We start from the raw sequence: 26,654 nt of genomic DNA on the forward strand, positions 1-26,654 counted from the left end.
ATTCAACAATTCCATATACCACCCACTGCTTATCACAAGTGCATTCCTTAATGCCCATCACCTATTTCACCCATCCCACCACCAATCTCCCCTTTGGCAACCATTGGTTTGTTCTCTATAGTTAAGAGTCTGTTTCTTGGTTTCTCTCTCTTCTCCCCACCCTTTGTTCATTTGTTTTATTTCTTACATTTCACATATGAGTGAGATCATATGGTATCTGTCTTTCTCTGACTTAGTTCACTCAGCATTATACTCTCTAGCTCCAGCTATGTTGTTGCAAATGGCAAGATTTCATTCTTTTTATGGCTGAATAATGTTCCACTGTATAATATATATCACCTCTTCTTTATCCACTCATCTACTAATGGATACGTGGGCTGCTTTCCTAATGTGGCTATTGTAAATAATGCTGCAATAAACATAGGGTACATGTATCCCTTTGAATTAGTGTTTTTGTTTTTTGGGCAAAAAACCAGTAGTATGATTACAGGATCATAAAGTAGTTCAACTTTTAACTTTTTGAAGAACCTCCATACTGTTTCCACAATGGCGACACCAGTTTGCATTCCCACCAACAGTACGAAAGGATTCCTTTTTCTCTGCATCCTCACCGAACACTTACTGTTTCTTGTATTTTTGATTTAGCCATTTAGTCAAACAGCCATTTGACCATACTGTTTTGACCACTAAACTCTGTAGTATATCTTAAAAATCTGGAATTGTAACAACTCCAAGCTTTGTTCTTTTTTCTCAAGATTTCTTTGGCTATTTGGGGTCTTTTGTAGTTTCATACAACTTTTAGTATTATTTGTTCTAGTTTTGTGAAAAATGCTGTTGGTATTTTGATAGAGATTGCACTGAATCTACAGACTGCTTTAGATAATATGGACATTTTAATAATATTAATTCTTCTGAACCATGGGCATGTAATATCTTTCCATTTGTTTGTTCATCTTCTGTTTCTTTAATCAACCAAAAACTTAACTATTAATAGCCTACTACTGACCAAGAACCTTACTAATAGCATAAAGTCAATTAATATATATTTTGTTTGTTAAATGTATTATACACCATATTTTTTACAATAAAGTAAGCTAGAAGAAAATGTTATTAAGAAAAGCATAAGAGAAAAAATATGCTTACAGTACTGTACTATAAAATCTCCACTTATAAGTAGACTCAAGCTATTCAAACCTGTGTTGAAGAGTCAACTGTACTTACTAAGTCACTTTAAATAATAAATGAGCATTTCTCAGATATCTGTCAAAGATACTCATTTCTTTAACAAACACATACTAAGTGCTTACTGAGCAACCCCTCATTTTCACCCTTTTTTATCTGTACTCCATTCTTGTTCTTAGGAGTTCAGGCAAAGACTTCAGAGCTTCTACAAAGTATCCAAAGTACAAAAGCAAAGATTGGTTTACCTCTCAGAATAAGCATAAATATTAAGTACTTACTTAAATGTGGCCACTTTGTTAATGACGTTCTCTAGGCCGGTTTCATTATTTTCCTGTTGAGACAATATTTTTGTCATTTTTACTTTCATGCAGTGACTGTTCCTTCTCTTATTGTAAACTGAAATACATTTTAACAGCATTCTTGAAGTTTGTAAGCAATAAAAAAAGATCAACTTCCAATATAAAAAAATTTGGTCTGAAACCAAGTAGCTTTAAGGAACCAAGTTCTTTCTTTTTTTTAAAGATTTTATTTATTTATTAATGAGAGACACAGAGAGAGGCAGAAACATAGGCAGAGGAAGAAGCAGGCTCCCCTCGGGGAGCCTGATGCAGGACTGGATCCCAGGACCCCAGGATCATGACTTGAGCCAAAGGCAGACACTCAACCACTGAGCCACCCAGGTGCTCCGAGGAACCAATTTCTTAACAGAAGTAAAATCTAGAAATAAACTACTTAAGGGGGAAGTTGTATCTAAGTTTGTCCTCATACATGTATACATATAGATACACACACCCACCCAACAGTTCAAAGAAAAAGAGCTTTCCTTTAAGTAATACGTTCATCACTCACATCCTTGAAGCACATGTCCATGCTAACCATACCTAAAGCCAAGGTTATAAAATAAATGAGATCTACAGCAAAATACAGGTAGATGCCCAAATGTATTCTGGCTTCTGCGTTATATTTCTGAATGCCTGTAACTTTTCCTTAATTGAGGAATATTATTTTTTTATGAAGTTATTTAAAGTCAGAATAAGAACATAGTCAAGGGAGCACTTGGGTGGCTCAGTGGTTGAGCATCTGCCTTTGGCTCAGGTAATGATCCCAAGGTCCTGGGATCGAGTCCTGTATCAGACTCCCCGGGAGGAGCTGTTTCTCCCTCTGCCTGTGTCTCTGCCTCTCTCTGTGTCTCTCATGAATAAATAAATAAAATCTTAAAAAAAAAAAAAGAACATAGTCAAGATATTAAATCAGGCTCACAGATTCCTACAGTTTCACAAAAAGTATAAAATTTAACCTCCTTTTAATATAATGCACTTGGGGTAAGCAACAAAGTTAGGGCTATGCCTTAAAGCATTCCTTTTGCAAACTATGGTATGTATATCACCAGTTGCATAAGAAATTATTTTAGGTTGCACAGTTATATATTTTTTTAAGTTCTGAATAGTTACTCACTTATTTTAATATGAATTAGGGAAAGAAACTCCAGAATCTAAACCTCTTTCACTGAAAGTACTTGCTTAGAAAGATACTAAGAAAAAATATGTTAGGAGTGACTGGGTGGCTCAATTGGTTGAGCACCTGACTTGGTTTCAGCTCAGATCATGATCTCATGGGTCCTGAGATGGAGCCCCACACTGGTCTCTATTCAGTGGGGAGCCGGCCTTGAGATGCTCTCCATCTGCTCCTCCCCGCCTCCCGCCCCCGTCCATCCTCCTCTTTTGTGTTCATGTGCTCCCTTTCTCTCAAGTAAATAAATCTTTGAAAAAAGAATAAGTTACTCTTAAAGTGTATTAATTAAAAAAATTGATAGATGGATATGCAGAAATTATGAAGGTGATATGCCAAATAGTTGATCTGAGAATCAGTTAACAACGAAACTGGAAAAAGATAAATATTTTTTTGGAAAAATAACCAATAGTCTAAGCTTTTCTCTACTTCTCTGGAACACCTTGATAGCAGATAAGTCTAATTGTAAGAATCATTGATCTAATTCATAATGAAATCTCAGGAGAAAAAATATGAGACTCCTAATCTTTACAACTACTACTTCAATTATCAGTGTATACAAAAACATAAGTATCACCTGCAACGGCCATGAGAATATACCTTGCAGATCTCAGTTAGAGGAAACAGAGATACTAATGCAGGCTCACTCTGGGATACTGGGGAAGACATCAAGCCTAGATTAGATTACCCAGTGGTCTAGAATGCTTCTATCTAACCTTCCTTCCTTCTTTCACATGGAATCAGCCTCATCTGACAATCTGATGGCTCCCCCAGCTTTTCCAAGCTCCCTCACCATTTTCTCTCCTAGGCATCATTCCTAATAAATTCTTACATGTTTTGTCTTGACTTCTGCTTCTCAGAAGATGCAGACTAACACACTACCCAGATAGTCTCAGTATTTCAGGCAGCTTCTTTTTTCTCTGGAGAAATTTTAAGGTAAACAAAAAGCTAGGGAATTTGTTGTTCCAAACTCCCATAAGGTTCTTCCATAAGGTTTCTAAAATGTTTCCTAATGCCTCAAATTCCAAAATTAAAGTATACCATTAAAGAATGAATAGTTGTAGATCTGCAAAATTTGTCAAATTTTCCTCAAACTTCAAAGTAATTTCCAATTAACAAAAAAGAAAAAGAAAATCCTATTTTAAGGTGAATGGAGTAAAAAACAGTATCGGACTTACATTCTCAGGTAAATTTTTGGCAATGGCGCTGTGTGGCATGGGTTCAATACAAAGCAGGTGAATAATTTCTCTCATTGTGACCTCTTCCTTGGTCACATTTCCCACTCCAGGTACATAACGCTCTCCTAATATAAAAAATGAAAACGTAAAACAATTATCTTCTATTTAAATCTCTCCTACCAGGAACACTTATACACAGAACACTGTAGTAAGTCTGTGAGAGACCATAAATTATTTGGACATGTTCCTAAATCTGAACAAGAGTTTATTTGTAAAAGTTGGAGGAAGAAAAATGAAGAGGTCTAAAGAACACAGGCCTTCTTATAATTTATACACACAAGAACACACAGAAATACATATAAACATACTCCCATACATTATAAACAAGGCTTCTCAATTAAATTAGCATGTGTTTCTAAATCAGAAAACAATGCACATGGCATTGAAAGAGCAGTGGCCATTGTTAAACAACTTTTCTTCCAAGATCTTTCTCAATTTTGTCTCTACTTGTTATTTAAGAAAGAACAAAATGAAAACTCAAAAACAAAATATTTAGTATGTATTAAGAATGACTGATGTTGCTAAAATGACCATATGATCATTTCCATTTTTCATCTCAATAAACTGCGAAATAGAGGAAATAGCTAAGTTGACATGGGAACTTCTCTGGTGTCAAAAGCATCTAATTTCCATTGCCTTAAGAAGGCCTACAGTCTTATGTCACCTCTGATTTTCAAAACTACAATATGTATACAAAGTCCTATGATATCTATAACAAGGTTATTTTAAAGACAAGAAATTTTGCCTAAGAGATTTGATAAATTCTACAAATTAGCCAAAGAATGACTTTTCTGTGAAGGGAATTCATTTCAGACAGATCATTCCTCTTAACATGTGTAAAGCATTTTGTAACTTTTAAATTTTTTTCACCTAAAAGAATATTCCCTAAAAGTTTAGTGCTAGAATGAACTATAGAGATAATACAGATTAGCTTCAAATTTTACAAATCAGGCATCTGAGACCCAAAGAATATAAATGCCATGCTGTTGATAGTTAATATATTATAAATAATAGCAATATAATAATAAAATGTATAACAATACAATATATAATTACTATGGAATATTACATAATTACATGTTATTTACACATTATATTAATGATATATATATTAAATACTGACTTCTGAAAGTAATGAACTTGTTATACTCAAGAATACAGCAAATATTAACTAAAAAATCAAATCACACAGGAGGAAAAAGAACTTAACTATACTCAAGAATACAGCAAATATTAACTAAGAATCAAATCACACAGGAGGAAAAACCCAATAAATTTGTATAAACACAATGACAGCAAAATAATAGTAGCAATAATAAAACAGCAAAAATATAAAATAGAAAAATATGGTGCTAGAAATTCTTCATATAATCCAAAAACAAACATAAAACTTCCTATAAAATTTTTATAATTTAATAAAGTATATCATTAATTTAAAAATCTTTTACACATTTACATTTCATTTAGCAATGAAGGTTTACCATACTTCCTGCTGAGACAAGAAGCCAGTCAGTAACTAATTCCTGACAAAAAGTAAAATGAACCCATGTTTTCAGGTGTAATTAATGGTTAGAATCCTCACTAGGAACTACTAATATAAAGTAGTATCTGCTGCAGTAAAGTAAGAAACAACAGCCAGAATGAGAAGTTAAGAACTTTTACTTAGCTGATAAAATCAACAAAGACTATAATACAGAACATTAAAAAATAAAAGTATGGCTAATATTTGTACAAAGTAACTTAACAGAATGACACAATGAAAATATATTTTACATAGAAATATGTCACACTAAAATTTCATATATAAATAAAATTCTATCTACATTTCTAAGTAGGATAATTGTATTCCAGACCTCTACAAACAAGACCAAACAATTATATATCAGGTATTGAAAATAAAGATCTAATAGAACTGTGCTTTTTTAAAAGCTGGGTTTCTAAATATATTAATCACATTAGTCATATTAATCTCTACTATTCTATGCTATATTTGGGAGAAGAGTAAAATGATAATGTTTTCTCTAAAAAGATAAATGTTTTCTCTAAAAAGAACTCATATCCTATTTAGACATGCTTTAATCTTACCCACAATATAGATGAGGACTTGAAGCATTTCTTCTATTAATGTATTATATTGTTTAATCAAATCCTATTGAACCAAAAAAGAAAAAATTACATGGAACCAAAACTTTCATAAAACATAACATTTTTGGATCAGATTCATGGTTCACACAATCCAGTATTTTCCTCTAGACTACAACAGAATATTAGGTGAATAATTCCCTTTTTTTGACATCGAATTCCACAAGGTTTATAATACCTGGCAAGTAATAGGAACTTAACAGAAATATTGTTTTCATTATCATTACCATATAGCCGTAAGTCAACAAACTAATTCTAATAACTTCCTATTTGGGTTGGTGGGACAGTGGCTTCAAATAATAGATATCAGTTATGGTGAGAGTACCTTTCCTTAACATAACTTTCATTTAAGCAATGCAGAAAATTAGATATTCATTTTTCACTACGTATAAAACATGACTAAAAATTAGCTTTATATTTTCATATCTTGTTCTTTGGTCCTATGCAACTAACTTCTAATATAAAAGAATAAAATAATGTGATTTATAAATTCAAAGTAGGTAAGGACTACTTCATAAGTTCATATCAAATATTAAAGCAATGAAGGTATGATGAAATTGCATAGGACAACAAATTATAAACTGTGAAAAATGTAACAAATACAATAAATGAAGAATATCCTTACTAAATCAGGAGCTTTTACAAAAACAGAAAAAGAGCGAAGGACTGGTAAGATAATTTCCTATGTGAAACAGGAGAAAAAGGCCAATAATCATGAAAACATGGACAACTTCCCTGCTAATTCACGAACTATAGGTATAAATGAAAGACGGGCTCTCACCTACCACTTCAATGAAGATTAAAGATACCAGTGCCATTATAGATATACATACTGCTAGAGGGTGTAAATCTGAGTAACTTTTCCAAGAGCAATTTAACAATATGTATCTAGAGTCTTAAGAAAGAGCACAGTTTCTTCAGCAAATTCACTTCTAAAAATGTATCTTAACAAAATAATTAGGCAAGTGTTTAAACCATGAGGTTCAAAGATGTTTCTGAGACCAAAAATCTAGAAAATATCTTCAGCAATAGGAGACTAAGGTTTAATGCAATCATACCGTGCAATACTATACAGCCATTAAGAATTATGATATAAAAAAATGATGCGGTTGTCTATTTAATGACAAGATTTTATATTAGTACAATATCTCATTTAAGCAGAGAAAGCAAATTATGAAATAGCACATACAAAATGATCCAAATTTTGGTTTAAAAAAAACAAACAAGACACCAAAACTTAAAAAGTGATCATTTCTCAATTCAGCAAAGTTGCAGGATATAAAAATCAATGTGCAGAAATTTGTTGCATTTTTATACATCAATAACAAAGCAGCAGAAAAAGAAATCATGGGATCAATCTCACTTGCAATTATACCAAAAACAATAAGATACCTAGGAATAAATATAACTAAAGAAGTAAAAGATCTGTACTCTGAAAACTACAGAACATTTATGAAAGAAATTGAAGAGGACACAAAGAAGTAGAAAAGCATTTCATGCTCATGGATTAGAAGAACAAACACTGTTAAAATGTCTATACTACCCAAAGCAATCTACACATTTAATGCAATCCCTATCAAAACAACACCAACATTTTTCACAGAGCTAGAACAAACAATTCTAAAATTTGTATAGAACTACAAAAAGACCCTGAATAGCCAAAGCAATTCTGAAAAGGAAAAACAAAACTGGAGGCATCATAATTCCCAATTTCAAGCTATATTAATTACAAAGCTGTAGTCACCAAGTGAGTATGGTATTGGCACAGAAACAGACACATAGATCGATGGAACAGAATGGAGAACCCAGAAATGGATCCATAAGTACAAGGTCAACTAATCTTTAACAGAGCAGGATGAATATCCAATGGAAAAAAGATGGTCTCTTCAATAAATGGTGTTGAGGAAAACTAGACAGCAACGTGTAGAAGAATGAAAAGGGACCACTTTCTTTTTATTTATTTATTTTAAAGATTTTATTTATTTATTTATGAGAGACACAGAGAGAAAGAGAGAGAGAGGCAGCGACACAGGCAGAGGGAGAAGTAGGTTCCACGCAGGGAGCCCGACATGGGACTCGATCCCAGGTCTCCAGGATCACACCCTGGGCTGAAGGCAGGTGTTAAACCGCTGAGCCGCTCAGGGGACCACTTTCTTATACCATTGTGAAAGAAATAAATTCAAAATGTATCATATTGTGTTTGTCTTTCTCTGTTTGTCTTATTTATTTGTTTGTGTGTTTGTTGGTCTTATTTAAATGCAAAAATAAATTCAAAATAGAAAGACCTTAATGTGAGACAGGAAACAAATAAAATCCTGGAGGAGAACACAAGCAGAATCTTCTTTGACTTCGGCTAGAGCAATTTCTTATTAGACACATTGCCAAAGGCAAGGGAAACAAAAGCAAAAATGAACCACTGGGACTTCATCAGGATAAAAACCTTCTGCACAGCAAAGGAAATAATCAACAAAACTAAAAGGTAGCTTACAGAATGGGAGAAGATATTTGCCAATGACGTACTGTTAAAGGGTTAGTATCCAAAATCTATAAAGAACTTACCAAATTCAATACCCCAAAACCAAATAATCCAATTAAGAAACGAGCAGAAGACAAAAAGATACTTTTCCAAAGAAGACATTCAGATGGCTAACAGACACATGAAAAGATGCTCAACATGACTATCAGGGAAATACAAATCAAAACCATGATGAGATACCATCTCACACCTGTCAGAACAGCTAAAATTAACAACACAAGAAACAACAGATATTGGCAAGGATGTGGAGAAAGGGGAAACCCTCTTGTACTGTTGGTGGAATGCAAACTGGTACACCCACTCTGGAGAACAGCTTAGAGGTTCCTCAGAAAGTTAAAAATAGAACTACCCTATGATCTAGTAACTGCACTACTAGGTATTTACCCAGAGGATACAAAAATACTGATTCAAAGAGGCATATGCATCCCAACATTTATAGCAGCATTATCAATAATACCCAAACTATGGAGAGAGCCCAAATGTCCTCGAATGATGAATGGATGAAGAAGATGTGATATATATACACAATGGAATATTACTCAGCGGTCAAAAAGAATGGAATCTTGCCATTTGCAACAATGTGGATGGAACTAGAGTGTATTATGCTAAGTGAAATAAGTCAGTCAGAGAAAGACAAATACCATATGATCTCATTCATATGTGGAATTTCAGAAAGAATACAGATGAGCATATGGAAAGGGGGAAAAGGAGAGAGTGAAACAAGACACAAGTAACTCTTAGTGCCAGAGAAAATATGGAGGGTCAATGGAGGAAGGTGGATGGAGGACGGGCTAGATGGGTGATGGGTATTAAAGAGGGCACTTATGGGGACACTTGGGTGGCTCAGTGGTTGGGTGCCTACCTTTGGCTCAGGTTGTGATCCCTGGATCCGAGATCGAGTCCCACATCAGGCTTCCTGCGAGGAGCCTGCTTCTCCCTTCTCCCTGCCTATGTCCCTGCCTCTCTCTCTTAGTTTGTGTCTCTCATGAATAAATAAATAAATCTTTAAAAAAAAAATAAAGAGGGCACTTATCATGAATCACTGATTTCTACTCCAGAAACCAATACTGCACTATATGTTAACAGAATTTTAAAAAGAAAAAAAAAGTGATCATTTCTAGGAGGCAGTGTTGATTCATGTGTTTTTTTCTTCTCCTTCTTGTTTATCTATATATTTTAAATTTTTATACAGAGTGTATGTATGCGTATGTAGATAATATATGCATGTTATATGTATATATGTGATTTCTAGAAATATACATAAAGAAATAAAAACTCCTAAATATGATTAAAATTGTTAACAAAAATATTTCCTTTGGAATTAACTCACATGTCTGTTTCTCCTGCTTACCTGGTCTTTTGTGGATATTGTCTTATTAAAAGCATCAGCAAGTTCATACCTCTGAAGTATCAGTAACAAAAACTTATTAGGATCCATTAAAGATGCACCAATCTGTGAAAGAAATGCAGCATCACAGTTCTACATGTATTAAATGAAGAAATATTTGTTTCTAGTAGAACTGTCAAATAGTAAAAGATAAAGAAGTTTGCAAAAGATAATATAGTAGTCCCTTCCATTTTTATGATGCCATATTCAGTTATAACAGTGAGGAAATTTTAAATAAAGCTAAAAATAATTACAGTATTTTTCTCATCACAAATGATCTAAGAAGGAAAGTTAAGACCTAAATATCACAAGTAATTTTAATAGGTACCTGAAGCATAATGATATCTTTATCATACATTTCTTCTCTGCACTTAACATCTTGGTAATAAAACACCTATAAAATAAGAGGAAGAATAGAAGCTACAAGAATTATTTTATTTAAATAGAATTCTCAACAAAAACTCTTCCTAAAACTTTCTCAAAACTAAAAACTCCTGGGACGCCTGGGTGGCTCAGTGGTTGAGTGCCTGCCTTTGGCCCATGGCAAGATCCTGGAGTCCCGGGATCGAGTCCCACATCAGGCTCCCTACATGGAGCCTGCTTCTCTCTCCGTCTGTGTTTCTGCCTCTCTCCCTGTGTCTCTCATGGATAAAGAAATAAAATCTTTAAAAACAAAACAAAACTAAAAACTCCTAAGAATTCCTTAGTGGAAAAAAGATGTAAATGTAAATCTAGGAGTTATTTTGTGAGATTTTGAAAGTGAGGAAATATGGCATGAAAATACTTCAGAGTTTAAAATGCTGTATAAATTATTATTCTCAACATACAAAACAATTTATTTCCTCTAAGTTAAACATGCCCACTTTAATAAAAATAAACCAATTTCTATAATCAATCATAATACCATTTTTCTCCCAAGTAGTATCTAAGTCCAGTTTCCCACCTTTTAGGAAAAGCACTTCTCTTTATTTGCTCGAGAATGGAAGGAAAAATTGTTAAGATAGCCTTCAGTTAAGAATGGTGGTGGGACAATTATAGGTCCCCAGGTAAGAAAATCTTCAGAAAAGACCAATATTAAAGGACAGGTTTTGACTAACTTTCACTTAATCTATCCACTCAATAGGATAAAATGACAAATGTCTATATGATTACTAGAGCTTTCATTTCTGAATTTATATGAGAAGAGAAAGTGAATAGCAAAATCCAAGGACACAAAGTAAAACTATACAACAGAAAAAAACGATCAGAAAATGAACACATTCATAAAAGTGAATAGGGCTTGCCATACCTGGCTAATGAGAGAGAGCCCATTTCTTCGCCACATCTCAGCAACAACCTGGGCAACCAATACCAGACAACGCAAAGGATATTCCACCAGTACCTCTACTTGAAAGTCCTCCTGAAATAGGTGAGAAATTTTGTTATTTTTCAGAGGGCTTGGATGTGTCCCAAAGTTATGGCATTAAACAGTTCTCAGTTTTCTCAACTGTAAACTGATGGACTTGAATGAGATAATTCCAAGCTCTTGTAATTCAGGTTTCAACGTACTTACATAGAGACATAAAATTACTTGAATGGGAATTATTCAGGTAGGTTTCAAAATTTTTCTTCCCTCTCATCAACCAAGAGGTGTTTGGAAATAGGATATAAATAAATCAACACTTAACCGTCACTTACAAAAGGCACAAATTCATGCAGTCTTGAAACAGCTCCCAGCCTGCTTAAACGCACATGAAGACCTAACAGTTAAAAGAGAGAGAGAGAGAGAATTGAAAAAGGGAATAAATCCAGTTAATTTGTCTCATTAACTCCTCAGGTTGAGAAACTTGTAAGATTTAAATATATATTTATTGATTTCTAATTTTGAAGCACAGTACTATTAATATATTTAAGACCCTACACTGTACAAAGTGTGTTTACACATTATATAAAAATAATGTGCCTCTCAAGATATCTTTATTCTGCTCTTAAGTAAGCATCAAAAGAAATGAAAACTAATTTAAGTATTTCTTTTTACAAAAATAGAAGTGACATAAAAATCACATCAATTACACCGTGTACAAAAAATTAACTAAATTAATCAAAAAGCTAAATATAGAAGCTAAAACTATAAAACTCATAGAAGAAAACAGGGGAAAGGATCTGTGACACTGGATTTGGCAATAATCTCAAAGGACACTATAAACAGAGTAGAAAGGCAACACACAGAATGGGAGAAAATATTTGCACATCATATATCTGATATCCAGTTAATATCAAGAAAATACAGAAAACAAAAACTCAACAACAAAAAATTTGATTAAAAAATATACAAAAGACTTGAATGAACATGGCCAACAAGCACAGGAAAAGATGCTCAATAATCACTAATCATTGGGGAAATGCACATCAAAACCACAATGGGCTACCACTGTACTCATTAGGATGGTTATTAAAAAAAAAAAAAAACAAAACAAAGTAAGAAGTGTTGGTGATGATGTGGAGAAAATGGAATCCCTGTATATTGCTGGTGGGAATGTAAAATGGTGCAGGTGCTACAAAAAAAGAGTACAGAAGATCCTCAAAAAATTAAAAAGTAGAATTACTTTATGAGCTAGCAATTCCACTTACGGTACATATCCCAAAGAATTGAAAACAAGGACTCAAACAGATATTTGTACATTCATATTCACAGCAACATTATTACAACAGCCAAAAGGTGGAAGCAACCCAAGCATCCATAACCCAAGCTTATGGATGAATGCATAAGCAAAAGGTGGTATAAAGGAAGGAAATTCTGATACATGCTATAACATGGATAAACTAAGAACACCATGGTAAGTGAAATAAGTCTATTATAAAGGATATGTATATGGTTTCAATTACATGTGGTACCTAAAGTAGTCAAGTCATAGAACTGGAAAGTAGAATGGTGATTGCCAGAGGCTGCAGGGAATGGGGATTGAGGAGTTATGCTGAACAAATACAGAATTTCAGTAGGGGAAGATGAAAAAAATTCTAGAGATGGATGGTGGTGATGATTGTACAACAATGTGAATGTATTTAATGCCACTGAAGTATACATCTTAAAATCGTTAAAATGATAAATTTTATATGTATATTCTACCACAATTAAAAATATAAACATAGGAGTATCTGGCTGGCTTAGTCAGTAGACCATGCAACTCCTTTATTTTTTTAAGATTTTATTTCTTTATTATATATAAAGAGTGAGTGTTTAAGAGTGAGGGGGGAAGGGCAGGTCAGGAGGAACAGAGTGAGAGAGAATCTCAAGCAGACTCCCTGCTGAGCATGGAGCCCAACACAGGGCTTAATCCTAAGACTCTGAGATCATGACCTGAACTGAAATCAAGAGTCAGACGCTTAACTGACTGAGCCACTGAGCATGTGACTCTTGATCTCAGAATCATGAGCTCAAGCCCCATATTGGGAGTAGAGCTTCCTTACTTCTTAACTAAATCGGAAAGCTGCTATCAATATTGTTTAAAATAAATAAATAAATAAATACACTCACATAAAGTTAAAAAAAATCTAACAGGGCCAATCTCTTGTATGGAAATGCAAATTGAAGAATCTTTAAAGAAAAATCTTTGATTTCTTTGTTTTAGTGGTGAAAGGAACAATGACACACAACATACTGAGTGTAATCAGGCAAAGAAGAGTGTTAAAAACCAGTAACAGAGTGTGTTAACTATACTTCAAAACAAACAAACAAACAAACAAACGAAACCCAAAACCCTGGGACATCTGGATGGCTCAGTGGTTGAGCATCTGCCTTCAGCTCAGGTCATAATCCCAAGGTCCTGGTATCAAGTCCCACATCAGGCCTCCCACAGGGAGTCTGCTTCTCTGTCTACCTATGTCTCTCCCTCTCTATCTGTATCTATCATGAAAAAATAAATAAAATCTTAAAAAAAAAAAAACCAAACCCAAATAGAATTTAAATAAAAATTTGAAACAAATACAAAAACAAAACCAGCAACAAGATTTTACTATATTTAAATCTGAGTGGAGATGAGCTACCAAGTTAGTCCTTAAGTATGTATTAGAAGGATCCATTAGTTGACCCAGCTGAAAAAAGGTCCAGGTAAACAACATCCTTAGATAGATGTTCTTTGAAGGACAGTGACAGCTTTACCTACAGTATCTGATTTGAGTATGTGTGTGCATACTAAGCACAGAAGAAAAACAGAAATAATTCCACCATTCTGAATATCTAAAAAACAAAGCTAATAAAAACATACAAAACACAAACACTCACCAGCAAGAGTCCTAGAGAGTGGTAGATGTATGCTTACAAGATCTTCAGATACTTTGTAGGACTTAGTTTCTAGAGTATGACCACACAATTGTACCACTGTCTTACTACTAGACATAAAACTTGTACTGCACCTCATCACAGCTTTGTGACATTCTTTATAAGCCACCAGTAAGAGTTCTTTCTAAAAGAAAAATAAAAATGCAAATAGATTAACAAATTATCTACTTTATCACACCATTCAATAAATATTTAGTAAATATACGTGCAAAATTGTTCTTTGTTTAGCAGGGTTACCTCCACAGGATCTGCAACCTAGATGGAAATGTAAGACAGATACACATACCCACACCCACAAACATGCTAGCAAAGTATAACATTTTAAGTACCCTGTAAATGGTACTCTAAGAGGGAGGAAAAAGAATTGCAAACAACTGGGAAGACATACTTTGTGAAAGCAGTTTTGATTGGGGTCTAAAAGAATACGCAGAATTTAACTATGGAGAAAAGATGAGATAACAGGCATTGTAAGCAGAGATATAAGTGGAGAAATAAGGCAAGTACAACTCCTGTTCAGGCAGTGTAAAGGAATAAAACTAGATAAATCAAAGGATTTATGGATGAAGTTAATAAGCAATTAAGCTGGAAATATGTCTTGGCATCAGTATGTGAATACACTGATTGTGTCTGCTCCAAGAAGAATTAATGAGTTCACTGAAGATGATAGATTAGAGAGGGTAAGGTTAGGGAACCAAGAGAAAGATTACCATGAAATCTAAGTCTAAGGTAATAAGGTTTTAACTAGGGTGGGGGCAGTCAGGGCAAAATAGCAAAAAACTCATAGGAAATAAGTTAGAATTATAAAATAAATTTAGGATAAAGAAAACTCAAACTGGGGTAGTATGCCAGGGAGAGAAGAGTCAAAACTCACTTTTTAACAATTGTTTCTCACACTGATTTTATCCTGAAAAAGGAATTCAATGATCAAATAAATTTTGAAAATATTCCACTTAGAAATTAGCACACTGATTATTTAAAGGGTTTGAAAATTTCAGTGGCATTAAAAAAAAAATCCTGCTTAATCTTGTTCAACTTAGCATTTCTCAATCTTATGTGAACACAGAACTTTTTTCCTTTGGAAAATCTGTTAACATCTAACACAAAGAATGCAGTGGCTCTGGGATTTTCTGTGTGGATAAATGTATGAATCACAGTGTCATTAACAGAACAAGGGAAGTTGAGAGTGGAAAATGCAAGATTAGTAGAAAGAAATGATGACAAACCAGTTTACTATATCCTGAATTTGAAATATAAGATTCAAGCAAGATTATCTAGCACATAAACAGAAATGTATAGCTTGGGAGAGTCATCTCTGCAGTTTTAAATGAGGTGGCAGAAATGAAAGACCTGTAAGAATATTAGGAATGTCACATTTAGTAGGCAGAAAGAAGAGGGGGATAAAAAAGGAATTACTGAATGAAATGTTTAATCAATAACAGAAGTACTAGAAAAATGTAGGTTTGCAAAAATCAGAGGGAAAGAAAGTTTCAAAAACTACTCAACAGAATACAATGCTACAGACATTTTAAGGAATATGGGGACTTAGAAAAGACAGACGGGGCTGAATTTGGTTACTACATAGATCCTTTGAAATTTTTCAAAAAGCAATTTCAACCAATTGGTAAGGGCAAAAGGCAGGCCCTAAAAAGAAGTTTCAGAAGCTAGAGTAATGACAGCAAATGTAGGTGATTTCAGAAAGTTTGGTAAATGTCAAGATGAACAACACATATTTTGACCTCATCTCGAATAATTATGCATGCTTTCCATAAAGGCAAGGGTTGCCAAAAAATATATGATATGACTAGCTGCTGGACAATATTTCCTGTTCTTATTGTTCTACAAAGCTATAGTGCTAGATTAAGTTCTATCATGTCTGTATGACTGCCACTCTGAACCTGTGACCAATTGCTGGTGGTGAAGCAGAAGAAAAGAACAAAAAGAGACTTCACAGAGGTAGCAGAGACAAAGGGTTTTTATTCTTGTTGATTTTTGTTTTGACATTTTACTTATTGATTTAACAGAGAGAGAGTATGAGAAAGCACAAGCAAGGGGAGAGGCAGAGGGAGAGGGAGAGGCAGGCCTGATGTGAGGCTTGATCCCAGGACCCCGGAATCATGACCTAGCCAAAGGTAGGACCCCAGGATCACGCCTAACCAACTGAGCCACCCAGGTGCCTATTCTTCTTGACTTGAAGGATAGGAGAGTCCTGTGTGCGTACAGGCAGATGAATGAAAGAGTAGGAGGTGACAAGTGAGGAAGCCAAGTCCAGAAAGAATTAATGTAGCTCAGGACCAAGAGCTTAGGTAGAGACCTTAGTTTCAGAAAGAGATGAAAAGAAAGAGACCAATTGTGAAGACACAGAGAAACTTAGTGAATAGACTGTGTCATAAGAGGTACAGAGAAACTAGAAAAAATAAAACAATTTGATTCAGATAATGTCAATTTTCTCAAAACAGAAATAAATGAGGTCATCCTTCCCAAAAGGTAATCTCGGATAAGGACTGTATATTTCAAGAGGGTTATGGTCTAAAATTACTGAATTGAAAAAATAGAGTAGTTCTGTATTTTGAAATTAATTTTCTTAATGGTTTAACATCTATAATAAAGCTCTTGATTGAATAAATATCAATCCTTCTCTATTATTGAAATATTTTAAAGTCTATGTGGGGGTAGCCCTGGTGGCCCAGTGGTTTAGTGCTGCCTTCAGCCCAGGGCATGATCCTGGAGACCCAAGATCAAGTCCCATGTCGGGCTCCCTGCATGGAGCCTGCTTCTCCCTCTGCCTGTGTCTCTGCCTCTCTCTTTCTCATAAATAAATAAATAAAATCTTAAAAAAATAAAGTCTATGTGGAACTAATTTTCATATTATTAATATTTATGTCCAAGAAAATAAATGCATATATACATATATAAATGTGTTTTGTTGTATTTTTTAAATCCCCCTGTTCCCAGAGGTAAATGAAACTACCATGGAGCACATTTTTAATTAAGTATAAAAAACTGGATTTTCTGGGTGCCTGGGTAGCTCAGTCAGCTGGATGTCCAACTCCTGATTTTTCACTCAGGCAGTGATCACAGGGTCCTGAGATCCAGACCTTTGTTGGGCTACATGCTCAGCAGGTTGGCCTCAGATTCTCTCTTCTCTCTCTGCTCCCCCTTCACTCATGCTCTTTCTTTCTCTCTAAATAAAATCTTTAATAACCCACAAAACACAGGATTTTCCTTCTAAATTTAATAAGACAAATTCAAATACACTACTTAATTAATAACAATGTAATGTTATTACATTTTACATCAAGTTGCTACATAAAACTTTACTACTGATAACCATTAGAGCACATAAAAAGGCACTCATCCTACTAACAAATTTTACTTACATCACAAGCACACCACTCTTGGAACATGAGTAAGATATTCTTTAATTGCATCTGTATAGCAATGGCAGCCTCCCAGTCAGGATCCACTTCTATGTGTTGCCCAACCTGTCTTCTGATTTCTTCCATTCCCTATATGAGTGATTAGGAGATATATATATATAGTAAGCCCTCTTTCTTTGCTCTTCTATTCTCAAAACATAAAATTGTCAGGATCTATATTCAGATATGCACAGCTTTTTAAACATGGCTATTATACAAGGTCAGAATGCATGGGTTCAAATCCCAGATCTGTCACTTTCTAACTGCACAGGACCCTGGTCCAAGTATTCCTAGACTTTAATTCACTTATATGGAAAATGAAAATAATAATAGTAACCACCTCATATTGCTATAATGCTCAGCAGAAATAATGCATGTAAAGTGGTTATTACCATATCACATAGTAAGCATTAAACACTAAAGAGTAACAGCAGTACTTAATTAAAGTATATAGAATTATACCTATTAAAGATCTATTATCACAGGATCAGTGAGGCAGTGTTTAAATTTTATTTCTATTTTGCTAGATATAGTCTTTCTCAAATAACAACCACAACTTGCTTAAAGGAAAGAAAGACTGGGGCTAAATTTTTAAGAATAAATTAATTTTACTGATATACATACCTGCATACAGGTAAGAATCTTCAAAAAAGATCGAAAACCTTCAAGGAATTGCATTCTTAATCTTTCTGTCCATACTGTGGGCTTGCTGATTAGGATATACCTATCATTTCAAAAGACAAAGAAATAATTCACTTTCCCATTCTGAGATAATTTTAAAGTCCTTGGGGCTATAGACAATGTTGATTCATCAACATTATGGATTCTAACTTCTTAAAATAATTAGAAGCACTGGGCAGAGCTAGAATCATACCAACAAAATGTGAAGCTCTATGAGAGGTGATTGTCAAAGCTAAGCCTAACTTCTCCACTCAGAAGTTGGCTTGCTTAAGTCAACCTAAAAGCAACCGAGCCTATCAGTTGGAAACCACGATAGAGATTTTCTAGGTGCTCAAAATAACGTTAATTTCCGCTTCTCCTTTCATTAGATATTTCTCTATTTAGTAAGGATGTAGGAGAGAAGTTATAACAACCATCACAGGAGTGGGAAAACTTTTTTTTTTTTAAGATAGACAAATATATAGATAGATATTTGAGAGAGAGAGCATACACACAGAGGGAGAGGGAGAAGCAGACTCCCTGCTGAGCAGGGAACCCAACGTGGGACTTGATCCCAGGATCCTGGGATCATGACCTGAACCGAAGGCAGATGCTTAACCAACTGAGTCATCCAGGCACCCCCCACCCCTTTTTTTTAAAGATTTGGGAAAACTTTAAAGTTAACTTCCAAATCAGCAGTTCTAAAGTTTTAACATACGGTTAAGTTATGTAGGGATGTGCTGACTCCAAATTATTCATTGTAGAGAATAACTATAGTCAGAAATCCATAAAACAAAATAAAATGTGATTTAAAAAATGAGGTGATTATACACCACTTCCCTGGATAAAAAAAATAAGTCAGCTACAAGAATATTTCTCAGTAATGAGGACCACGGTAAAGAGAATTTTCTGATACAGCAGATCAAGGAATAATGAATACACTGATTTAACACTGATAACTTTAAGTACAGCCATTTGGCATTTTTTGTGCATTTTGCTTATTTGTTTGGTATACATGTAATTCACGCAGAATTTGTGAAGCACACTGGCTAAATGGTGATTCATTACTGAATTCATCTACCATCTTTGTACTGAAGTTGTGATAACATTAATAATCTGCTGAACTTTAGCTAAAGATTTATAATCATATTTAGAAAGTGAGGAATTTGAAAAGGTATGGAAACTTTTTCCTTAGTAATATCAAGGATCCAAAGCATAATTCCGGAAATCTGTCAAATGTATTTTTAGAAAGATTTATTTATTTATTTGAGAGAGAGAGAGGGAGGAGAAGAGGATGAGCACACAGGGAGGGGCAGAGGAAGAAAGAGAAAAATCAGGTTCCCCTCTGAACTCAGAGCCTGATTTAAGGCTTGATATCAAGAACCTGAGATCAGGACTTGGGCCGAAACCAAGAATCAGTCATTTAACTGACTAAGCCATCCAGGTGCCCCTGTCAAATGTATTTTTAAGCAGACCAAACAATTTCTATGTTGGTTTAGAAGCCTGTTTCCACCTCTCTCTCTATGCCCTAAATAGTCACTAAAAGAAGTAGACAAAATTAGAATAATATTTTTCCTCTTGGGACTAGAAATAATCCTATACACCTTGGAGGTCTTTCTTTTAAATAGAAAACTAAATGAAATGTATTTTGTTTTAATACATTCTTAAAGGAAATTAATTTTTAGAAGCTTATGATTTAATGAATACTTGATGTATCACAACCCTTATAATATTCATCAACTCTAAAGTATATGGAAACTTATTTCCTTTTAAGTCCAATGATCCCAAAAGTGATCTATCATGTAAATCCAACTTTAGTTTAAAAGTAAACTCTAAATTCTCAACAAGACACTAGCCAATAGGATACAACAATACATTAAGAAGATTATTCACCATGACTAAGTAGGATTTATCCCCGGATGCAAGGCTGGTTCAACACTCGTAAAACAATCAATGTGATTCATCATATTAGCAAGAGAAAAAACAAGAACCATATGATCTTCTCAATAGATGCAGAGAAAGCATTTGACAAAATACAGCATCCATTCCTGATCAAAACTCTTCAGAGTGTAGGGATAGAAGGAACATTCCTCAACATCTTAAAAGCCATCTACGAAAAGCCCACAGCAAATATCATTCTCAATGGGGAAGCACTGGGAGCCTTTCCCCTAAGATCAGGAACAAGACAGGGATGTCCACTCTCACCACTGCTATTCAACATAGTACTAGAAGTCCTAGCCTCAGCAATCAGACAACAAAAAGACATAAAAGGCATTCAAATTGGCAAAGAAGAAGTCGAACTCTCCCTCTTCGCAGATGACATGATACTCTACATAAAAAACCCCAAAGACTCCACCCCAAGATTGCTAGAACTCATACAGTAATTTGGCAGTGAGGCAGGATACAAAATCAATGCCCAGAAGTCAGTGGCATTTCTATACACTAACAATGAGACTGAAGAAAGAGAAATTAAGGAGTCAATCCCATTTACAATTGCACCCAAAAGCATAAGATACCTAGGAATAAACCTAACCAAAGAGGTCTATACCCTAAAACCACAGAACACTTCTGAAAGAAATTGAGGAAGACACAAAGAGACAGAAAAATATTCCATGCTCATGGATTGGAAGAATTAATACTGTGAAAATGTCAATGTTACCCAGGGCAATTTACACGTTTAATGCAATCCCTATCAAAATACCATGGACTTTCTTTAGAGAGTTGGAACAAATCATCTTAAGATTTGTGTGGAATCAGAAAAGACCCCAAATAGCCAGGGGAATATTAAAAAAGAAAACCATAGCTGGGGGCATCACAATGCCAGATTTCAGGTTGTACTACAAAGCTGTGGTCATCAAGACAGTGTGGTACTGGCACAAAAACAGACACATAGACCAATGGAACAGAATAGAGAATCCAGAAATGGACCCTGAACTTTATGGTCAACTAATATTTGACAAAGGAGGAAAGACTATCTGCTGGAAAAAAGACAGTCTCTCCAATAAATCGTGCTGGGAAAATTGGACATCCACATGCAGAACAATGAAACTAGACCACTCTCTTGCACCATACACAAAGATAAACTCAAAATGGATGAAAGATCTAAATGTGAGACAAGATTCTATCAAAATCCTAGAGGAGAACACAGGCAATACCCTTTTTGAACTTGGCCACAAGTAGCTTCTTGCAAGATACATCCATGAAGGCAAGAGAAACAAAAGCAAAAATGAACTATTGGGACTTCATCAAGATAAGAAGCTTTTGCACAGCAAAAGATACAGTCAACAAAACTAAAAGACAACCTACAGAATGGGAGAAGATATTTGCAAATGACGTATCAGATAAAGGGCTAGTTTCCAAGATCTATAAAGAACTTATTAAACTCAACAGCAAAGAAACAATCCAATCATGAAATGGGCAAAAGACATGAACAGAAATCTCACAGAGGAAGACACAGACATGGCCAACAAGCACATGAGGAAATGCTCTGCATCACTTGCCATCAGGGAAATACAAATCAAAACCACAATGAGATACCACCTCACACCAGTGAGAATGGGGAAAATTAACAAGGCAGGAAAAAACAAATGTTGGAGAGGATGTGGAGAAAGGGGAACCCTCCTGCACTGTTGGTGGGAATGAGAACTGGTGCAGCCACTCTGGAAAACTGTGTGGAGGTTCCTCAAAGAGTTAAAAATAGATCTGCCCTATGACCCAGCAATTGCACTGCTGGGGATTTACCCCAAAGATACTGATGCAATGAAATGCTGGGACACCTGCACCCCGATGTTTAGAGCAGCAATGGCCACAATAGCCAAACTGTGGAAGGAGCCTCGGTGTCCATCAAAAGATGAATGGATAAAGAAGACGTGGTTTATGTATACAATGGAATATTACTCAGCCATTAGAAATGACAAATACCCACCATTTGCTTCGACATGGACAGAACTGGAGGGCATTATGCTGAGTGAAGTAAGTCAGTCGGAGAAGGACAAACATTTTATGGTCTCATTCATTTGGGGAATATAAAAGAATAGTGAAAGGGAATAAAGGGGAAAGGAGAAAAAATGAGTGGGAAATATCAGAAAGGGAGACAGAACATGAGAGACTCCTAACTCTGGGAAACGAACTAGGGGTGGTGGAAGGGGAGGTGGGTGGGGGTTGGGGTGACTGGGTTACGGGCACTGAGTGGGTCACTTGATGAGATGAGCACTGGGTGTTATTCTATATGTTGGCAAATTGAACACCAATAAAAAATAAATTCATTTTAAAAAAAAATAAATAAAAGGGAATTCTATCCTCTTCAGCAAAAAAAACTTAAGAAACCCCCAAAGAGTATCAATAACTTGGTTGTATGTATGAAAAAGGGAGTTAGGGGCACCTGGGTGGCTCAGTAGTTGAGCATCTGCCTTTTGCTCAGGTCGTGATCTTAGGTCTTGGGATCGAGTCCCATATCAGGCTCACCGCAGGGAGCCGGCTTTTCCTTCTGCCTATGTTTCTGCCTTCTTTCTGTGTCTCTCATGAATAAATAAAATATTTAAAAAAGAAAAGAAAGAAAAAGGGAGTTAAAAAAGAAACTCCCAAGATTATCTGAAACTATGTATAAATAGGCTACATAAAGGGACAGAACTAAAGTGCATGAGGGAAAGTGAGCGGAATGCATGGCAGTTATGGAGATTCATGTAGTGACCCCAAGAGACCATGAAGTTCCTTTAACAGGCCCCTCCTCAGTACCTTCTTTGTTCACCTGGCTTTAAATCTTAAGAAGCCCTTACTGAAAACATTTATTGACACGAAACAATAAAAGTTCTTTGTACTTGCTATCATAATAAGAATCCTAAAAAACCAAAAGGATCAGAAATTTTTTAATAAAATGGAATACATAAGCATACTGTGATTAACAAGAACCCTTACCTTTTGACTTGAACAACTTACTTTAGATCACATATTACTGCATATACTCTTCCCAATTTGTCCTGGCTATAACCTTGAAAGTTGAATTTATTGTTCCTGTCCAAGTATTCAGGCAAAACTTCTAGTAGGGTTTCAGTAATGACAGAGATAACATTCTGCTCTTCAATAAGATGTCGAGCCTATAGGATATTTCAAGAATATTATCTTTATTATGAACTCATAATAGTATGGACTTAATTTCTGTATTCATTTGATTAATCAGTGAATTATTTTTAATAAATGTTTGCTGAGCATCATAGCTCTTAGTCTCACAGAACAGCAATTTCTGAGAAGTTATTTTCTGAAAGTCAAAATTTCCTACCCCTCAGTTAACATCTGTCTGGACATGGCAAGCCCATCACACAGGTTATCTACATGAATGTTTACCATCAGTAATCACATGATGAGCAAAGTAGAACAAAAACAGATATACTTCAGGACTTCTACCATATTACTATCTTTTCTGGTACCTCCCTGTCACTCCTAACCCATTCTCTCCATCCTTTTCTCTGGCCTTTGAAATGAGAATGTAAGAATAGTTAACCAAACTATCCACAAAAAAAAACAGGAAAAGAAGTAGTACAAAGAAAAAAAGCAGGGACGCCTAGGTGGCTTCAGTCGTTGAATGTCTGCCTTCACCTTGAGGCATGATCCCGGGATCGGCTTGAGGCATGAACTCCAGGATCATGAGTTAAGGGATCAAGTCCCACAGTGGACTCCTTGCAGGAGGCCTGCTTCTACTTCTGCCTGTGTCTCTGCCTCTCTCTCCGTGTCTCTCATGAATAAATAAGTAAAATTAAAAAAATAATAATAAAAAGAAAAGAAAAAAAGCAGAATTCTCCACTCTCCTTCCAGGCCTATATAACACCATATCAGCATCTATTTCATGCAAATGCTTGACAGTACTCTCTCCTCCTGCCTTGTTTTATCTTAATCTATACCCCTGCCCCTACACAATAACTATAGAATAAAAGAATAGCAAAAAATAGTCTGGGTATTGAAAAGGTACAGCTCTCAAGTTAGCCTAGAATCTGAGAAACCAGTTCTGGACTTCACCTGCAGGGATCAGGACTACTGGACAATGGTTGTGCCATCACTCCCACTCCACAAGCTATCTTGTCCTTGGGTCCCAGTAAAGTATAATTCACATGCAGATATCACTGAGGTATTAATTCAATTTTCCAAATGAAATTAGCCCAATTTAGTACTCTGAAATTGTTTTAATTTGATTCAATACTAAGCAAAGTTCTTTCTTTTTTGTAAAGATTTTATTTATTTATTTATTTATTTATTTATTTATTTATTTATTCATTCATGAGACACACACACACAGAGAAAGAGAGGCAGAGACACAGGCAGAGGGAGAAGCAGGCTCCATGCAGGGATCCTGATATGGAACTCGATCCTAGGTCTCCAGGATCAGGCCCTGGGCTGAAGGTGACACTAAACCGCTGAGCCACCCGGGCTGCCCCTAAGCAAAGTTCTTAAAAAGCAAAATAGATTTTACTTGGAAAAGTTGCAAAGAAATGATTTATACATACCAGAGTAGGAACAGTAAACATTTGAACTGAGAGTGCAGTTACTGAGATACTTCTGTCATGATCATCACTGATATATTCTTTCTGCAGCTGTTTATAATACTGAAAGATACATTAGAGAGTGGAGACTCAATTATAAATTACCAAAAACTTTTAAAATCCCAATTTTAATAGCTGCTGCTTACCTGTTTCTATGCATATGATGAAAAGTATTATAATTCTTTCTTTTCTTTCTTTTTAAAGTATTATATCTCTACACCCAATGGGGGCTTGAACTTAAAACCTTGAAATCAACAGTTGCCTGCTCTATTGACTGAACCAGCCAGGTGCCCCTATAATCCCTATTTTTTAATGGAAGACAATATGGTGAACAAAAATATATTAGAGAATAACAAACTAAAGATCAAATATGAATTCAGCTACCCAATCTAGTAGAGTTTAAGTGAGAACTACAAAAAAAAAAAGAACAACAAAAAAAAGCACGCACGCATGCCCACACACACACACACACACACACACACACACACACACAGGTAAAAATCAGACACCTGTGATGGTGCTATATATCCTTTCTCAAACAGAATCTGGGACAATCTTTAGCAGATTCTATCACAACTGTATAGAGCAAAAGCAATATTCAAAGTATTTAAAAACTGATATGACTCAGAAAACCAAATAATCAGATTCAATCCAACCTTAAACAGAATGGATGCTGGCTGTAAATAACTTAACAATACTGGTGCGTACCAGCTGAAAATCAACCCTGATACAGTGGGAAACAAAAATTATGAATACATCCAATCATGTATCACATATAATGTCAGATCCTTGGCCTACATATTTAATTTTATCCACTAAAATTCCTACAGAGAAGTAACCATGGTTAAAAAAAAAAACAGTCCCTATAATGTATTACTTTGCAAACTAATTTCAGAGATAGATCCCTCCCCATCAATATATATATATCTACATATATCTATATATATCTACATATATACACACATATACATTGTTTTATATATAAAAAATATTTATATATTTATATATAAATATAAAATATAAATATATAAACATACATTTATATAAAATATAAATATATAAATATATAAAATATATATAAAATAATGTAAGGGCTATAGATAATAGATCAGTAAAACAGTATTAAAAAGCTGTAAATTTTATCTTTATGTTTTAGCCTCAGTTAAGTATAACTCTTGCTTGTCTAATTCCTGTCTCCCTTTGGATGTTTATCTGTTCCTTTCCCATGCTATGCCTTTCAACTAGCCACTTCTACTTGTTATAATTTTACTTGTTATAAAGCAGACAAACTATTAGGAAGGATTGATGCATGTGTGAATGTGATAACCTCCTACTGCTCTGTCCAGGCAGATAATAGGTCATTTGCCACCTGTCTCCTCTCTGATACTACTGCTTCCATACTCCCAAATGTGAAAAGAAATGGACTTGTGACAAAGAAATAAATCACAAAATGATATTCTTGATTCATAATTATCTGCTCTGTTTCTACAGCTTCATTTCCAAATGGTTTTCTTTTTCTATTATTGATATCTATTTATAAAGAGCAATTACCTTCACAAATTCCATAGCAAAGAATTTTTTGTATTCCATCTCCATAAAAAAACTGCTGAAGATCAATTCGTGAAGGATCTTACGGGCACCTACAGATCATTTTTGGGGGAAGTGGAAGAGTATCACCAAGGCAAAAAAAAACATTCCAGCTATTAGAAGCAGCAGAATATTATAAAAATATTTCA

General features: G+C 34.8%; 1 protein-coding gene across 7 annotated transcripts in view; it reads right to left on the reverse strand.

The window, feature by feature from the left end:
- UBR1 (ubiquitin protein ligase E3 component n-recognin 1) overlaps positions 1 to 26,654 on the reverse strand; it is a 139,496-nt gene that overhangs the window by 58,538 nt on the left and 54,304 nt on the right. For all 7 annotated transcript variants that reach the window (XR_007407376.1, XM_035709130.2, XM_025473034.3 and 4 more), the window contains 13 exons: positions 26,470 to 26,558; positions 24,883 to 24,981; positions 23,324 to 23,481; positions 18,353 to 18,452; positions 17,690 to 17,818; positions 14,256 to 14,436; positions 11,672 to 11,733; positions 11,283 to 11,393; positions 10,323 to 10,388; positions 9,959 to 10,060; positions 6,015 to 6,078; positions 3,870 to 3,994; positions 1,461 to 1,513 (listed from right to left, as the gene is read on the reverse strand). Coding sequence is in view for 6 of the 7 variants with exons in the window: in XM_035709130.2 (XP_035565023.1) it covers positions 1,461 to 1,513; positions 3,870 to 3,994; positions 6,015 to 6,078; positions 9,959 to 10,060; positions 10,323 to 10,388; positions 11,283 to 11,393; positions 11,672 to 11,733; positions 14,256 to 14,436; positions 17,690 to 17,818; positions 18,353 to 18,452; positions 23,324 to 23,481; positions 24,883 to 24,981; positions 26,470 to 26,558 (1,339 nt within the window). In the remaining variant the exon portion in view is untranslated. The remainder of the gene's footprint in view (positions 1 to 1,460; positions 1,514 to 3,869; positions 3,995 to 6,014; positions 6,079 to 9,958; positions 10,061 to 10,322; positions 10,389 to 11,282; positions 11,394 to 11,671; positions 11,734 to 14,255; positions 14,437 to 17,689; positions 17,819 to 18,352; positions 18,453 to 23,323; positions 23,482 to 24,882; positions 24,982 to 26,469; positions 26,559 to 26,654) is intronic.

This window comes from Canis lupus, chromosome 30 (assembly GCF_003254725.2).
Source record: "Canis lupus dingo isolate Sandy chromosome 30, ASM325472v2, whole genome shotgun sequence".
NCBI classification, from domain to species: domain Eukaryota; kingdom Metazoa; phylum Chordata; class Mammalia; order Carnivora; family Canidae; genus Canis; species Canis lupus.